The sequence below is a fragment of the Cyprinodon variegatus genome, unplaced genomic scaffold (assembly GCF_000732505.1).
Source record: "Cyprinodon variegatus isolate N-32 unplaced genomic scaffold, C_variegatus-1.0 Scaffold101, whole genome shotgun sequence".
Lineage (NCBI taxonomy): Eukaryota > Metazoa > Chordata > Actinopteri > Cyprinodontiformes > Cyprinodontidae > Cyprinodon > Cyprinodon variegatus.
Genome location: NW_015150554.1, coordinates 959,812 through 978,729, shown reverse-complemented (window position 1 = coordinate 978,729; position 18,918 = coordinate 959,812). Strand labels below are relative to the sequence as shown.

At 36.7% G+C, this 18,918-nt stretch overlaps 1 protein-coding gene across 1 annotated transcript in view; it reads right to left on the bottom strand.

The window, feature by feature from the left end:
• npr1 (natriuretic peptide receptor 1) overlaps window positions 1-18,918 on the bottom strand; it is a 58,757-nt gene that overhangs the window by 20,321 nt on the left and 19,518 nt on the right. The window contains exons 3-5 of the mRNA XM_015374373.1: window positions 12,552-12,742; window positions 10,129-10,242; window positions 9,892-10,045 (exon numbers count right to left, since the gene is read on the bottom strand). Coding sequence (XP_015229859.1) covers window positions 9,892-10,045; window positions 10,129-10,242; window positions 12,552-12,742 — 459 coding nt within the window. The remainder of the gene's footprint in view (window positions 1-9,891; window positions 10,046-10,128; window positions 10,243-12,551; window positions 12,743-18,918) is intronic.

Genomic DNA, 18,918 nt, shown 5'->3' with positions numbered 1-18,918 from the left:
AGTCGTTTCAATAAATACAGCTATGTATGAATTCAGTTGCTTTCAGTTATGTATCAGTTGAAGACACGATCCAGATAATACCCAGCCAGTCAGCCACTGGTAATGGCTGTATCTTTTTCTTACAGTGTTCAGGGAAAATATCGCAATGCATTGCAATATTTCAAGTATCTTGATGCATCGTGATAGAATCGCATCGTGGCATGTGAATTGTGATTCGAATCGAATCATGACTTCTTTGCCAATACTCACCCCTAATATTAGCTATCGTTCCCCATCAGATTTATGTGGTCACTAACCCGTGTTTCTACCTCTATAGAGATTTCAGTCCAAGCTCACGAGCCACAGATCCCTGAGCAGTTAATAAATGTTTTTTTTTTTATAAATCTCTTCGGTCGGTCTGCTTGAATTGTGGGTCCAACTTTCTCAGTTCTGACATTTTCATGGATTCCTACGATCTCTATTTGTATTTAACGGTTCTAGCTTTGGTTGGTTTGAATTTAAAAGTTTTAGAAACAAAAATCTCATCAAGACTGATGGAGGTTAATTGTTTTCTTTTCATCTTTTCTTGAATCTTTTTAGATTCCGGCTTGAAGTTCTGAGATAGAGATCTTTTAGTCTTCATGTTAACTTCATGTTTTCATGAGTGATTTCTTGGTTTTATAGGTCTGACAGTAATCACACCCAGGAGTGATTAGAAAAATTTGAAGTATTCTTTCAAAAATATTGATTTATGACATATGATGCCGTATGATTTACTGTGTTTGTAAAGAGCAAGAAGAAAACAAAAAATAAGTATGTTTTCCATTTAATTAGATTAAATAAAAGATAAAAACATCTTTAGTATTTCAGTGTTAACACCTCAAATCCCACGGAAAAATCTAATAAGTTGCTTAATTAAACTGCAAAAGTGTAGGAAGAGATAAGTAAGCTAATGCTCCATCAGAAAAAGTTCAACGTTTAAACTACGCTTACATCGTTTTTTTCTTTTTCTTATTTGCATTAGTTTTTACATGGATTAAATGACATTAGAACAGTATTTTATTCAATAGAGAAGACAGCCCCTTAGAGCTCCCTCTACTGGCCAACAGTGTCAGGTTCTTCAATCTGCTACATCCTAAACTCAAACAGTATCAGTCTCTCCACCTCTGACGCACATGCCTAGTGATTGATGGGCGCTGACTTAGTTTCAGTGTGTGTTGGTGGATAAAAGCAGTTCAATCTAATAAAGAGCAAGCAGAGCGGCCTGTTTATCAGCCCCATCAACCCGCTGAAAGACACACTGAAATGACAAGGGTGTGTTTGCATGGACCTCAGTGTCTGACTTCTCAGCGTGATCCTGGTTTTGATTATATTACATTTTAGGTATAAATTTAGCTCCTATATACAGGATAAATTAAATGAGTTTTTGATGCAATTATGTTAAATCAATTTGCTAATGTAACAACTATAAATATATGTATCAATAACAGGTTAAGTATAGTCATTATAGGGATGAATATTATGCTAAAAGGACACTAGCTTAAATATATTCACCCTTATGAATATATAATCAAACATCTATTAGCAAAGGATAGCGATAAAATATTCTGCCCTATTTGTTTGTAGATTTCACCACTGTTTTTGGAGTAACTGGTAATATATTTAGACCAATTGGTTTGCTGTTGTCAAAGATAGTCAATTTATTTGGAAAAACATTCTGAGTTTAGTATAAAACCAGGCAGATGAAGGCTGTTAAATGCCACGCGCTTTGTGAGAATAATGTATTTTTTTGTCTTCAAGCAGATCCCTACATAGCGCCTGCACAAACAGATTCATGATCACAGCCATGAATAATGAGACATTTATCAGATTAGCGCTTCTCTCCAGCTGGGTCTGTCCGCCACTGTGTTTCCTCCAATGATCTATCCTCACTTTCTGTGGACGTTTCTGTTACACCTGGACCCCACCTTCCTCAAATCTCTCAATTGCTTTGTATTTCTTTCTTATGCTGTTTTATTTTTTATTTTAAAATGATCCATTCTGGATTTATTTTGCCAATTAAAGTCAGCAACCTACTTTAAACTAAATGTAAAACTTTCTTTTTTCTTACTTGCAAGTTTCATTGCTTTGAATATTGTGTAATTTCTTCATTGAACATCTACTTATCTTAGTGATTAGGTGTCCCTGAAAAGAAATCTGCAACTATTGTAGATGTTATCCAAATGAATCTTGTAGTTTTATCCTCCAAGTACCATTGAATTGAGCTTTTACTGTTTAGCTCTGCCTCTCTGCTAGAAGAAGTCCCATGTGTAGCTTCGGCAGCTGCTAACTGTTTGTATTTCCTTCTTGCTTCCCAATGAAACGATTATTTAACCAGTGCTTTCTGTGCTGCTGTCTCCTGTCTTAACTTCCAAGCTTAGTATGTTCCATTTGGATGTTTCTTCCTGTTAAATGGTCAGTGTTAATCTCTAGTGATGCTACATGCTTACTTAGGATGAGAGATTGCTGCAGAGTCAACGACTCCATTCAACCACCAGGGCCTTTCGCGTAATGTTTTTCAACCTATAGCAGTTGCATTATAAATAGGTCTGAAGTGAACTATGCAGGTTAATATCAAACTGACAATGTTTTTTTTAATTTAAAAACTACATTTACTGCCAATTTGTGCTATGAAAAAATTCAATTTAACTGATTTCAATTAAACGGAATAGACATTTTTAGACATTTCCGGCTGATTTAATGAGCTATTTGATTTTGTTAGTAGCACTTTGAGATACACTATAAATAATATTCATTATTATTATCATTGTTATATTTTTAAATAATTGTCTTAATGTTAACCTCCATCTCCATGGCAGAAATGTTTCTTTATCTTGAGCAACTCCTAAACTGTCACTATTGCACCGACTTTACTCATTACTCAAGGTGGAACCAGACCGGTTTTCTAATCTTATCCAGCCCATTTAATGCATTTATTTTTGGCCCACAAACTTCGGCTCTCCTTATTTGGGTTCTTCGAAGGTCAGGAACATTGAGTTTTCCTACAGTTCTGCTGTTTTCTTGTCTTATTTCCCATTTCTAGTTGCACTAAAACATGTGCTTATCCTCTTTTCAGTTATTTACCAGGCTTGTCTTTTAAGGAGAGTGGCGGCTTAGTGGTTAGGGCATAGAGTTTGGAATCCTGAGGTTCTGAGCCCCACTCCCACAGACTGCCCCTGTGGGTCTCTGAGCAAGACCCTTTACCCCACACTGCTTTCCGGGTGCACAGCCACTGCTCCCCAAGGGGATGGGTTAAATGCAGAGGTAAATTTCCCCAATATGAGATCAATAAAGTTCAATTAATTATTTTTATTGTCTTTCCCTGTCCTCCTGTCCTTCCATCATCTTCATCTGATTTGCTTTGTTCATATTTTCAATAAAGAGACTTAAAGAAACCGACAAACACTACCAGAGTTTAAACTTACAGGTCTAACAGTAATATCTCTTGTGTCTCTTTTCATTCATGTTTTCATTTATTTTTTTTGTCTTGTTGATCTAACAGATTGTTTTTGAGTTCCCTCTCAGACTTAGTCCTTTCCCATTTTTTGGGTAATGAATGATGAAAGCTCTTATCTGTTTGTCTTTTAAATATTTCACAAACTAAAACAACAAAAGAGTTATTTCTCTAAAGTTTGAATCAACATCTGCATCCAACCGGCTGAGACGTTTTTCTGTGGTCCATAAACTGCAGGTCGGTTGGAGCTGCTGCAGTGATAGATCGCTCTCTGTCTCTGCTATTTGTTCAGCAGTTTTTCTTTCTCTGTTTAGTTTTGTTGTGAAACAAGAAGTTATTTCAGTCCCAAGATCCAAATTCAACAAACGCAATCTGTTGCTTTCAGGTTTTTAGACAAAAAAAAAGAACATTTTTGATAAAACTAAACAGAAGAGACAAACACCCAAAAGGATGAGATCAGGAGAAACTTTCCTAATATTCTTTTATCTCATATTGTTGTATGGGTTTATTTTTTGAAGTCAACTCAATCAAACAAATAAGTTAAAAGTAAAAATGAGAAATTTAAATCACACTCCTTGAAAAAAATCCCACAGAATGTTTTTTCCTACTGTTGGAAAATTACTGTTTCAATTTGATGTAATTAGGAAATTAGATTCATTTAAGATTTGGAGGAAGCAATTCCTGTCTGACCACACACAGAATGAAGTCTAAATACACATACAGGAGAAATAAACAGTGAAAGTTTCTATACCTTTCTTTTTTTAATCTGAGAAGTTTAATTGTTTAATGTATTTGGATTCATATTCTGAAACCCCCCTAATGAAGTCCAGCAAAACCAACGGCCTCCAGAATCTCTCAAATCTCTAAAGGGAAATCTGAGACAATTTTTATGTGAAGGAACATTTTAATTTCTGGGCTGGGAAGATCTGGGAACTTCTTATTCAGTGATCTTTTTAAAAGCTATTGTAGCTTAGGTCCATCCCAAGATAGAGTTCTCCAAACCACACTGAATTATTTCCCATTACTTCTAGAGTTGAACTGACTGCCTGGGAAATTATACCAGCACCCGCAAATTAAAATTAGTAACAGTGACCATAAAATACAATGAGTCTAACTACGCTGAAAATAAGCTGTTTTTTTTATTTACAGCAGGAGCAGCTGCATTATTTTTCATTCTGTTTTTCATTCTGACTTCATCTCAGTTCATCTTAATGACATCTGGAAATCTACAGCTCTAACTTTTGAGTAAAACCTGTACGCCAGTATAGTTTATAATTTAATAATTTTAAATTTGTCATGATCTGTATTTTTGTCGGTGCTGGTTTTCATCAGAGATCCCAAAATAAAACTGCGATCCAAATCCACTTTTATCTGGACCAGATCTATTCTGCACAGAAAACATCTTAAATAAACTTCTTTTAGGTCAGGGCTCCTCAATTCCAGTCCTCAAGGTCCAGTGTCTTGTGCCTTTTAGATGTGTCTCTGCTTCAACACAGCTGAGTAAAATAATCAGGTCATTAGCAGGACTCTGGAGAATTGAACCACACGCTGAGGAGGTTATTCAGACATTTGATTCATGTGTGGAAGAAGAAACACATCTGAAAGCTGCAGGAAACCGGACCTGTTGAGCTCTGGGATTTTGACATGCACAGCTCCGGATACTTAAGTTAAAATGGAGCCAAGCAGTTTCCAAGTCTGCTCTGAGATATGAGGCATGCAAGGAAATATAATGGAAAGAGGAAACAAAGCTCCTATATGCTATTTGTGTCATATGTTGAAGCCCATTAGTGGATCAAGAAATACTGCAATTTAAAGAGTTTCTATTATTGGACATGTGGGCGATATACTAATATCCTCATGAGTATAACTTCCTGAGGCCTAATATGACCACTGATCTCTATTTATTCACTGGATTTTTGATGGCTCATTGGTAGTACGGGGTGGAGTTGAGCCACCGGCCGCCATATTGGTAGGTCGCTATGTAAACAATACACACACTACAGCATCGAACAAGGATGATGTTCTCATTTTCAGGGGGATTAAGACTTTTAAAATATAGCCTACATATTTTCACCACCTGGACACACATTTGCTGTTTCATAGCATAAGTTGATTACCGTAATTCAAGATTACAAAATAGGCACATCACATTGCATAGTCAGTTTGAAGTCAATTAAGTCTATAAATCATGTACCGGTAATATGACATATTATACAAATCCATCACAACAAAATGTATGTGTTAATGGAGCATAATATTACAGATGTGCCAAATGTGCTAAATTGATCATGTATATGTAATATACATGTATTGATGACATTGACATGGTAATTACATATCACATATAATTTTAAGGCTGAATTACAAGTACATGTATGTTAATGCTATAGTATTTTCCTATTTGCAAACTGTGCATGAATGATGCTACATAATTTTATGCTGCGCCAGTGAATTAGCCTTTAAAAATGTTTGAGTTTCTTTTTTATCCCTCAATATGTTGTAACATGCATTATATTTCAGCACATGACTTTTTCAAATGAGAAATATACTGTACCATCCTTTCTTTTTGAGTTACGCTAATCCCTGCTGGGGTCGTGAGGGGTGCTGGTGCCTATCTCCAGCTGTTTACGGGCGAGAGGCAGAGTACACCCCGGACAGTTCGCCAGTCTATCACAGGGCATTACAGGGACAAACAGGACAAACAACCATTCACATATAAACTCACACCTAAGGAGAATTTAGAGAAGCCAAAAAACCTAACAGTCATGTTTTTGGACATTGAGAGGAAGCCGGAGTACCCGGAGAGAACCCACACATTTACAGGCACAACCCTGAGAAATATACCAAACACTACAAAAACAACAGCGTCATCAACTTAATAAAGAATTGCTACATTGATATATTTTACAGTGAATTAGTTTCTATTTACTCTTAATTTCTAACATTAGACACAATGTCAATGGTTAAGTCAATATCTTCGAGTCAGTCCGAGATAGCCAGACTATTGTTACGCTGCATTAGCGTATATATGGATTTTCCTGGTTAGTACATCCACTGACTGTAAAAATTACCTGTGAAACATCTTCCCACAGCCAGCAAACTGCTTGTTTTTGCATCCAAAGGCTACACACACATGCATTTCTATGGTGCATGCGTCTCTGTGGGAGTGGGGAGTACCAATATGACGGCCGGTGGCTTCACCTTTTTTGGGCTATCAGCAATCCAGTGAATAAATAGAGATCAGTGGATATGACAGAGCTTGTTTATGTTAGAATTAGCGTGCTGGTTTAACCAGAAATGACTCATGTCCAGATCTGTAATCTAACATTTTATTGAGTATTACTAAGACTTTGTCACATGTTTTTGTGAATACATCACCTTAAATTAGTATTTCTAAAAGTTATTGACACGAGGGGATGATAAACATGATCAATTTAAAGGGACCCCCCGGATAGGTGAGCCTTCAGCTTTCATAGTACTTAGTTGAAAAAAGGTAAAATAATTGATCCAGCTGTAAACAACACACACACACGTCCTTGGCTTTCCTGAGTCAACACTGTCAGCGGTAAAATTAAGCAAAACCATTTCGTCTTTGTTTTTACACTTGCAAACCTTTTCCTGAAGCTGTTAGGAGGTCTGATAAATGACATACGACTTCCTGTGTGTTAACAATGTAAGGCGGCCAGCCCTGAAACTTTACCTCAGCATTTGGTCTGGATCTGGGTCTGCCTGACTTTTCAGGTTCTCAAAGACAAACAACAAAACAGCCTTCCTGAATCTGTGTGCTTTATGCCCAATGAAGGCTGAATGATTGAACAGAGTAAATTGAAACTTTCCTTTTAAATTTCTTTGCGGTGTGACTTTCCTGCCCTGGTTGTTGGTTTGGGCCTTAGACATCCTGTTCCCAGTGTCGCTGCCAGCTGGTACAAATTTACGCCGCAGCTTTCCACTAGCACGCCAACTCCCCACTGACACACATCACAGCCGTGAGAATGTGGGCGTCCGTCAGGCTCAGATTCCCAAGCTGACCTCCGAAGAGCTATGGGGCTCCTGATAGGTCTTGGGGGCTCGTTTGTTAATCAACTGTATGATTGATGGCTGGGAGAGTGAAGCTGGTTTCACTCAGAATGGACTAAGCCAACCTCAGGCTTTAAAAGGAGTTTTTTGGTTTAAGCTCAGTTTTACACCACTTAAATATCACTAATCCCTAAATGAATTAGTAATGTTACCATGATGTTAGTATGCATCTGCTTAAAATGATGCCAAAGGTGTTTGTAAAATTAATTATTTTATTTCTTTGCTAATGTGGGAGACTTTGGCTTTAATAATCTTTTAGTTGGAATATTTAAAAATCTTTTAAAAGAAATAAACACAGCTCGAATTAAAGCAACAAAACAGAAATTATTAAATCTGTCAGAAGATAAGCATACTGTCATTACACTTATAACTCTGAATTTTATATTTTTGTGGTTTCCGGATATTTGTCACACCTTTATTCTGGATAAAGGAACAAATCTTTCATCAACATTAAGCTGGAGTAAGTTCTGACCCATTAACCTGTTTTTATACCAGTTGAGGACTACAGTCAGATTTAGTACTGATGTTTTTTTCAGATCAAGGTTTCATCTGAGAACATTAATCAAAACTTATGCAAGCAATCATTTTGCAATTACTGGACTGAACCTTGAATAAAATACAAGATCATCGGTCTCCAGGGTTTTTTTGTTCACACACTACAAAATGTAATTGCATGTTAAAATAGAAGGAATGGAAGAAAATTAAAGGGAAATTCCCAAAAGAAAACATTTTTATAAGCTTGGGAAACTATTAAATGACAATGGCTCATAGAGTTCCACATGGCTCAGTTTTAGATCCTACACTTTTTAATTTCACGTGCTGCTAATGTTATGACACAGCTATTTAAAGACCTTAAAAAAGTAAGAATGTATTAGGAGAGCAGTAAAGGACAAGTTGGCTTTGAAAAAAGAAATGATAGCTTATCATTTTGAATGAGTGTTTCTCTTTGATAACACATAATAATTCAACAATACAACTCTCTATTATGGTCCTAAAATGCATATCTTTATCTTTATACAGTGGTGGAAAGTAACAAAGTACATTTACCTAATTACTGTACTTAAGTACTTTTTTTGAGTACTTTCCTTGGGTAATTATTCTTGGAGGTAATTTCTACTCCACTACATTTGATAGTTTCTTGTTCTTTTTGGTTCAGCTTATCTTTGTAATTTTCTGTTGCTGTTTTTCTCTCTTGAAATACAATTTAGATAGCAGCCCTTAGGACTGTTTTGGAGATTTTACATGTTATCCCACAAATGTTGGAAACTCAGAGCAGATATTATCTGTAGTTTATAAATTTTATTAAGGCACTGGTTATTGCCATTTGGCCAAGTTGTTCAGTAGGATGATATCACAAATCTTATTGAGTTGCGGTTTCTCTGTGGTTATAGATTCAACCTTAAAACTCTATTCTATACTGAAAATGTAAGGAGAATAAAGACACTTCTCAGTTTTATTATTTTTTTTTTCTCGGTTTGTTTTAAAATAATAATAAAAACTAATTTTCTTTTTTGTGGCATTTTTATGCTGAAGTTCATTACAAGTGGTGTAGAATTTGTAGAATCTGCTAAACACATAAAGACAGAATTACTTGCAGATTGGCTCTCAATACATCAAGATGTTTCTGAAAGTTACAAGGTTCTGTTATGTATTTATATTTTTACATTTCTGCAAGGGAATGTCATAATAACCTCTAACAACAAAAATGCATTGACTGTTTGCATGTACTAACTATGATGTAGTTTATCTATCTGTGTCTGTCTTTGTTGCAAATATCTAATTTGTCTGTGACATCAACCTGATGGGAGGAATGCAGATGGAAATGAGCCTAATGCTATAATCTGGCATATTTACATTGTTTAATGTTCAATAATATGAATTGTCCTATTTTTTTAATTTTTATAAATAAATAAATCTAATGTAACAATTACTACATGTAGAACCTGCAATCTGCTCATCTCCTTGGGGCAGAACCAAACAGGATTTCTTGTGGCAATCTTATAATTTCCACAGCAATCTTTGTCAATCACCTGCAACATGCCCAATTATTGCACACGCAGAAGCTCCCCTTTTTGGAATCTGCACAGATCAGACCCAACGTTTATTAAACACCTATCAGTTTTTGTTCTACTCCAGTTGAGAGCAGCTGTATTTCAACACAGAGCAGAAAATAAGATGGATGCTTTTTGCTTTGTGCGGTTCTCTGATTAATAACACAGATTTTCAAAGCAGGCTGTTCTCGTCCAAAACTGTGGTCTGATTGGTTCACCACTGACAGCGCATTCCTATCTGACCGCCAGCTCCATACAGAACCGATGCACATGAAAAAGGAGAAAAATCACCTGAGAAGGTCCTGTTCCACATCCTACGGGTCACCAAATCTCCTTTGGGTCTCTCGATGTGTCCTGGTCCCCTTCTCTGCTCGCTCAAAGTCTCATTTAGAGCCAGAGAGTACAGCAAGATTCCATCATAGAAACCTGCTGCAATCAGGTTGTGCTGGACACATAGACACATCATGTTAACACACTAAGTCTGCTGGCCATCAACTTGCATGAATAAATCATAATGAATGTATTTACCAGAGAGTCTTTTATGGTGAAGTTGAAGCTTTCCTTTGCATCTCTTTTAAGAGCTTCTACAAACTGGAAATATTCTGGACTCTGAGGCTCCATGTAGCTCAAGACCTTCACACTCTGACAAGAGACATATATATGTATATTGATGAATGGCAAACCAGTCAGTCAAGTCTGTGATGCTTTATATACAGCCTGGAGGAAAAGGAAGTTTCCATTACCGTCACACAATTGGAGGGAAAACAAACAAAGGAAACTGTTGCTGCTTTAAAAAGCTCAGCGGCAGCAAGGTGTGGATAATCAAATCATGTGATAAATTGATCTGGAGCATAAACAGGACTGTTAAGATAATACCAAGTTAGAAAACACCAACTGTTACTGCAAATCAAGATTGGAAAGGTCATAAAGTCTAATTAAAGACATTTAAAGCCTCTAATTCTGCAGCAATACCTTTATTCAAAATGAAAAAACAAACATTAAATACCACAATCAAACCCCTCAGGATTGGACATTCCTGTAAGCCAGAGTTAGATCCTGCAAAGCTAAAAGAAGTTAAAACCACAGCAAGGTCAGATCATCAACAAACCACTGCATTTATAAAATTAAAACATTTGTTCAGATTGAGACCAGAATAAAGATGTTTAACTAGAACTATAGGGGAAAACTGGAGAATGTACCCTGGAAAAGAAAGTCTTCCTTTTTTGGGAAACTTTTCAAGCTGTGAGAACCTGAAAAAGTGACGTATTAGGGACAATAATTTTAAGTCCAGAAAACCAAGGTTGTAACTAAAATGTTTTACTGGTTTGTTGGTTGAGGATCATTGCGACAGGAGAAAGTGCTGCTATTTAGTGCTTTCACTTTGAAACAACAACTAAAACCAACTTTAAAGTTAGCTTTTGAGGTAAAGGCATTCATACTAATAAAATCATCTGCTAAAGATTGAAAGTCAATTGAAATGTATTTGCACCTTCTGTTTGAAAACAATAAAGCTTCTTATTTCTTATTCAAATTACATCAACTCGTAGTTTGTTTAGCAGTTGTCAGGATTTACAGATGTTAGATAGTGTTCTATTATTCAATTAATTAATTATAAAGTGGTTAGAGAGGAGGAGATGCACGGAAAAGCAGGAGTCGTTGCTGGTTCAAAACTCACACTATAACTTTGGGTCCCTGAGTAAGAACTCTAATTCCAGATTGCTTCCCGGGAGCCACCAGTGCATGTAAAAAAAAATGTAAAAAAAAATAAGGATGGAGTAAAATGCAAAGTCCTAATTTTTCAGATTTTGGGTTTGTTCAACATTAAGTTCTTGGTCACCAGTACTTATAGATGAGCTGGAAAGATAAAGGATTGCAGCCTACTGCAAAAAATTGATATCTAAATAAGTCATTTTCTTTTGAAAATAAGTGTAGTTTTTCTTTATTTGAGGAGTTAAGTGAGATACTTTGCCAATAGAACAAGACATTTACATTTAAAATAAGAAAACACAATTATTTTATCTTATTTCTAGTGCATTTTATCTAATTAACTTATTCTAAGAGTAAAAATACTCATTCCATTGGCAGTACTCTATCTGCTCAAATTATGGGTAAATACATTTAATATAAGACATTTTCTACTGATTTCTAGATTGTTTTTGCAGTGTAATTCTTGATTACAAAAACTCAGAATTCATAATTTGGCAATTCCAAAAGAAGAACTGGATGATCAGGCTGAAGCCCTAAAATTAAACATTTGTTGAAGTTTTCTGCCTTAAAAGTTTGACATCTGCCAACATTTCTTTATTTTAAAGTGCATATCAAACAACTCACACCTCCTGTCAGTCCCAGTGGAGGGAGGATGATGTGGGCTTGTTTTACACCCACTACACCTCATAGTTGCTGAGTCAGCAATGAGCTGATCTGTATACCACATCATAACCAGAGTCATCTGTGAGGCCTTGGGGCTGAACAATGGAGGTCGGTTGAAACTGGGTCATCAACATATTAATGATCCTAAACAAAGGTGCAAATCTACAACAGGACGTCTGAAAAGCAAAATCCTCAATATGTTGCAATGGCCTAAACTAAAAGATTATGAAAGAACTGTAGGAGAGTCCTGCAGAAACAAACTGTACATGTCTGGAAAGGTCAATGAACTGAAGACATGCTGAACAAAAGAGCTTGGTCAAAAAAAAGGCTACCGGTAATACTTTGAGATGGAAAACAACTACTTCAAGTTATAGTATGTAAAGACGCTTCTACAAGCAGATGAAAAAGGGTTGGACCTTTTTATACTGCAAAGAACAAAAGTTGATGCAGCAAAGAAAACCTCCAGCTATAATAAAACTGTTTATTTCACTTTAGTCACTTAACTAATCGTCTTGGAAACAATCTAACATGTAATTCTGAAAAACTAGACAAAAAAAAAAAAGATCTGAATAATGTTTTACCTTGAAGGCCTGTTTGGCTGCTTGGTCGTCCTGATCTCCTCTGTACCAGGGCTTTGCTGTATGTCTGCCACCCAAGCCTTCAGCAAAAAGATCAATGTAGAAGAAGACAAACTTCTCCAGGTCGGTGCTATCCTTCCACAACTGGACCATCAGATTCCTGAAGATGTCCATGGGGCTGCACACATACACCACTGCCGAATAAAGTAAAGTGACTTTAATGAAAGAAGGAGAGGGAAGATCATTTTTATCATGGAGTAAAGAAACAGAAACCTTCAGCCTGGAATGAAAGTTTATTTTCTGTACTCTTAGCAAGTGGAAGAAAAGCGACCTGAAAGCAGAATCTGTAAAGTTTGATTTAGTTCGCTTTTTCCTTTATTCTATCCTTTTTTTCTGTCTGTGACTTTAAGTTTATGAACTCTGAAAATCGTTGCGACAATTCTGTTCTTTTGTCTCTTTTTGTACAATTTCGAGGGCTTGCTCATAGATGTGCTTGTCTTTGGAGTGACTTTGTGTCTCATTGTGATTCTAAATTGTTACCAGCACTTCATCTCCTTTTGAGATGATTTTGAGTTCTTAAAAACATTGTCTTTACAGAAAATACAACTTTCTTTTTACTATTAATTTCAATACATTAATAAAGTGTGTGTCTGTTATATTGCTCTTTGTGTTTTTAAAGGTTTTTGGCTTGGTATTTATTTTCAATATCTAATTTATAGCATGTCTGTGTCTCCTCATGATCATTTGATTTTCCAATGTCTTTTATGCTGCTTTAAGATCCTAGTATTTCGAAGCTGTTCTCATGTCGTGACTCTCATGTACTCTCATCTAGCCTTGTTGTGTCACAAACACACACTGCCGGTCAAAAACGGCTTCAGGGTCTAGTTTGATTCAAGAACAGCAAGACTCAGTGAAGGAGGGCTCAGTACATCAGCTCTGGGTCTCCATGGTGATAATCAGAAAACCCCTCTTAACGAGCCCAGCGGCTAGACAGGACTCGCTCGTTAAAGATCGTTTAAGACCAACACAGCAGCATCGACGTAACCTTACCTCTCAAGGCACAGTTGAACTTCTTTAGAATAAAAAACGCAGATAGGGAACCAGATTGATTGTGTTAATAGATATTGTTACTTTGTTTGGATCTTCACAGACCCACACTGGGTGTTTTATTTAAAGTAAAACAGGCATCCTAAACTGCATTTCACAAGGGTCAACAACAATTAGTTTTTTTTTATTCAAAACAAGTAAATCAAAAGATCAGATCTTTAGCAGGAATTTACTGATCTGGATTTAAGGCTTAGGGGGATACAGGTCTCAGGATTTTTAGTTTGAGACCTCTAGCCTTTAAGTCTTAAATCACCCCCCTTTTCTTTTCTGAGTATCAGTGGGTCGGAAAAAAACTTTTTTTTCAGTTACACAGTCAAATTCTTAAATAAATGAGAACATACAAAGGTCATGTTTTGATATATAACATGACAAGAGCAATATGTTTGGTAGACAAGTTAAGAGAAAAGTTATAGACATAACATATTGAATGAAGTAAAGAAAACAACAATAAAGAAAGTAAAGGAATAAAGTCTGGTGTATTCATTGACTAATCACTTTCCTTGTGGCCAGTATCTATTCCATTAAGACCAGCTTACAATGTATAAGAAAAATGCTCTATTAATGTTTCTAAAATCTTAATTTAATGAACAAAGGAAAGTGCTTGGTTAGAGTTAGGCTGGTCAGCCAGTAAAAATTTGCTGTTCATGCTTTTCTTGCTCTGAAATGTAGATTTTTATATTCAGACATTTAGTTTACTGTGTTTCTATTGGCTCTACCAGGATAGCCTCAATGATTCTGCCAACACACTTCCAGATTGATATGGGATAACTCCACACCCTGTAAGTGTCTCAAATTCTGCATCCCTGCAGCTACTCCAGCACANCAATGATTCTGCCAACACACTTCCAGATTGATATGGGATAACTCCACACCCTGTAAGTGTCTCAAATTCTGCATCCCTGCAGCTACTCCAGCATATATATATATATATATATATATATATATATATATATATATATATATATTTTTTATGTTCCTTTATTTTGTAGATTATTTTAGAAATATTTTAGATTCTCTCAATACATTTGCTTTAAATAATACTCCTTATTGCACCAACCAGCCAATCAATGGACAGATCGATGTCTGGCTGGTTGAAATTTCCCTATTTAATGATGTGAGAAATATAATATCCTAGCTAGATAGACATTTTAATCCCTTCAGTTCTTCTGCTAAGACTTAGCAGTGGTCTTGACCAGTTTGAAAGGTTTACTTCGATTAGCTTATTTGGATCTTCTTGTACGAACATATCGAAGACTTAATTTTTACCGTTTGATGAGGGTGACAGAAAAAAAGCAACAATTACAGTTACAAAAATGTTCTTAGGTTGAGGTGGCTTAAAACTAAACTAAACTGAAACCAGTTAATCTATGCTGATCACAATGAACCAACAGGAAAATAAATGTCCACAAAATCTATATTTTCTGACCATATTTTCACCAGGCCCTTGCTAAAGCTGTGCATATTTATAAATATGTGCTCTTTAAAATAAGTTATGGTTATAATTAATATATACAGACATGTGGTAACAACAAATCACCTAATAGGAGTGGCCACAGCGTTGTCTTTGCAGGATTCACTCCTTGGATCAATGATTCCATCTTCAATTAAACTTTTTCCCAGAGGTTTTGCTGGTGGGCTTATTACCGGTATTCTACTACCCTTAGAAGTGTTAGAGTTTGATGCCTGCCTGTTCTCAACTTTGCCATGCTCAGCTCTCCTACTGAAATCAGTGACATTTTCCACACTTGCGATCAATTTTTTTAAGCACTCTTCAGCTTTCAAGTCTAATAAAACACTTTGATGCAAATGTCCCTCTTTCCTTCCTTGCTGTTGTTTGAGCTCCTTGTTATAACTGCATAACTGTGCCATGGATCCTCCTGCCTTGCCTCACCCTTCTCTGACTTCTACCAAGGTTTTGATCTCTGGACAACAACCTTCTTTCTGCACCCTGATGTCTGGGTTTTGCCAAGCCCTTAGACAGGTACTTTGATCTCTTATTGCCGGTCTAAACCGTCTGGATTCATTACTAACAGGTTCTCTGACGTCTCTGTACCAGATCAAGCCAGCCAAAGGTTGTTTCCACATCACCTATTGTGACGTCACTGCCTTGCTTTGCCTCTTGGTGTCTCCCTGAAGAAAAAAGTATAAAACTCCACAGGGTGAAAACTAGAGGTACAATCTGGATACTGTCACGTCCTTTCGAACGCCTACTGTAGAACAGACGTCTCTTCCAAGGTTCTGCAAACTGCAGTGATGCTCTCACACTCAATCTCACAATACACTGCCAGTACATTCATTGCGGACTCAATTAATTTAAATTCAATTAAATTCAAAAATACTTCACTGATCCCAAAGGGGTATTAAATGTTGCTGTACATTCTAGTTTACTGTTCTTTTCATTGATTTGCTGTAGATGTGAATACATGCAGGCAGGAAGGAGCTTTTGTCGTTCAATGGATCAGGAGAAGCCTTTTACTGAAGACACTCTCTTGTTGTTTAACAATCTTCTAAAGATGATGCTCACTGTTGTTGTAAATAATTTGATTTATTATATGAAGAATTCTTCTTTGTGAGGATTTACAAAGCAGTTCCTGTACAAGCCAATTAGAAAACAAATATAGTAGTTTCTGTTCCTGATAGCCAAATGATCTCAAAATGTTTGGTTGCCTTCTTTATCAGCCTGTTTAGCTTTTTTTAAAAAAAAGTTATTTGCTCTGATGATGTTACCCCAGCAAATTATAGCAGCAGAGATCACAAACTCCACATTAGACCTATAGAACATATGCAGCAACTAGCTACAAGCAGTAAAGGACTTCCTTAAGAAATAGTCTTGTCTGTCCCTTCTTTCCATGTCCATCAAAGAGGCGTTTAGAGTAAAAACAACTTAAATCAGGCTTACATCATACAAAGAACACAATGCCCAAAGAGAGCATTCTAAATGGTCGGTGGTTGTATACCACATTGGAGTCCTTTCACTTGATGCACTACATTCAGTCATTTATCCATTCATAACTCAAAGTAAGCTGCATTGTAGCCAAAGCTGATCTATGGCAGACTAAAGTAAGAAAAGCTGTGATAAAATCGATTCCGCCTAGCCTTCTGACCATCAACAGCAAGCAAAGCGGGTGAATAATCTTGTCCAAGCGCAGTTTCTGACAAATGTTCTCCAACTGAAAAAGAGATTGACTCCATTTCTACCTCTTCTTGATATATACTATGCTAGCTCACACAGCCCTAAAAAAGGGCTTTTTTAAAATATTTTTTTGAAAAATCAAGATTGTATTAAGAATCTATTGTCTCATTAGTCAGGAACATAACTACTGAAACAAACAGATTAGGGTCTCAAACCAGTCACCGAACCGAACTGCAGTACAGCATGGTGGTGGCAGCACCATGCGTTAGGAAACCTGGCTCTTAAATAAGGTAAAGGCATATTTAAACTATTTAAAATTCCCATCTTGCTAGAAAAAAAAATCTGCTAGAAAACTGGAGATAAACTGAGAACTTCATCTTTAAAGAAAAATAACACTAGACTATTGAAATGGTCCGGTCTTAGCTCTAACCTGAACCCTGGCTGTAATTGTTGGGGTATTCTTAGAGAAGAATGTATACAGAAGATGCTAATGTATTAATATATATTAAGATAATTTGGCTTTAAGAAACAGAACCAATTCTGTTTGTTTTTCTCATTGGTTTGTACAAGTTATAGATCACTTAGAGCTTATTGTTTCTCATTGCTTTCCAGCTTATGTCACAGGGGCATGTGGACTTTGAGTGCCCACTGCACTCCTGTATCAGGACTTTGCTTTTTCCACCTATCTCTTAGAGTTATGACTGAAATATTTTACATCTGGTGTAAACACAACACTCCACATTTACTGCCATTCCAGTGCAAAAAGCCTTAAAATAAAAATAATCAGTAACTTGTAACTGTTACTGATTGTAACTGTTCACAGTGTATCATGGAGATATAACATTCATATAAAACTAGTGAGCATAAGCCTCTCATTTTAGTTGAGTAGGAAGACAGAATGCCAAAGGAACCATTATTCCTGTAGACTGATACAGCGTTGTTGGACCTTTTGAAAAATTCTGATGCACTCAACCACATTTCAAATTTAATGTGTAAAGCACATACTGTATATATATATATATATATATATATATATATATATATATATATATATATATATATATATATATATATAAAAACACTCCTCAAGTTAGGAGGTCACTGCCCCGAGTGCCCATATGATCACGGGTACCACTGATGCCTTGACCCTCCAGGTTTTCTCTAGTTCTTCTCTGAGCCTCTGGTATTTCTCTAGTTTCTCGCCTTCCTTTTTCCTGATTTTGAAGTTACTTGAAATTGCTATGTCAACCACAACGGCTTTCCTCTGCTTTGTCCACCACCACAATGTCCGGTTGGTATGACAATACCATTTGGTCCATCTGTATCTGGAGGTCCTACAGGACCTTGGCCCAGTTATTCTCTACCATCTCTTTGGGGGTGTTCCTCACTTTGACCTTGGGGTTTCCAGCCCATACTCTGCAAAGATGTTCCTGTAGACCAGGCATCCCCAAACTCCGTCCTGGAGGGCCGCTGTCCTCCAGGTTTTAGAGGTTTTCTTGCTTCAGCACAGCTGGTTTTATTGAAAGCTGATTAACAGGCTTTTGCTCAACTGCAATTATTATAATCAGGAGTGCTAAAGCAGGGAAACCTCTAAAACCTGCAGGACAGTGGCCCTCGAGGACCCAGTATGGGGATGCCTGCTGTAGACTATTCCAGCCACTTGGTTATGGTGCTCAATGTAAGCTTTCCCTGCTAGCATCTTACTCCCTGCAGTTATGTGCTGGATTGTCTCAGGGCCCTGCTCCTGTGCCGCCATGATGAGTGCCTCTGTGCTGTCCTTCAGTCTGACTTTGTCTAGACATTGGTAGGATTTCCTGATATCTGCCATCTCGGTTATGTTTTGGTGGTACATCCCGTGTAGGAGCTTATCCTCCCATGAAGGAACCTCTAGCACCTCATCTTCTGTTCCCCATTGTCTGAGACACTCACTGAACACATCATCTGTTGGAGCCTTGTCTTTGATGTATTTATGGATCTACTGGTTTTCTTTTACCCTAAAGTAAAAAAAATCACTGCAAAAGGTGTAAATAATCAAAAAGGGTGTTACAATTTATTGACCTCACATTGGGTGAGCAACTGCAGCCTCTATATCTCTACTTTGATCTTTAATATATCTAATAAGCTTACAAG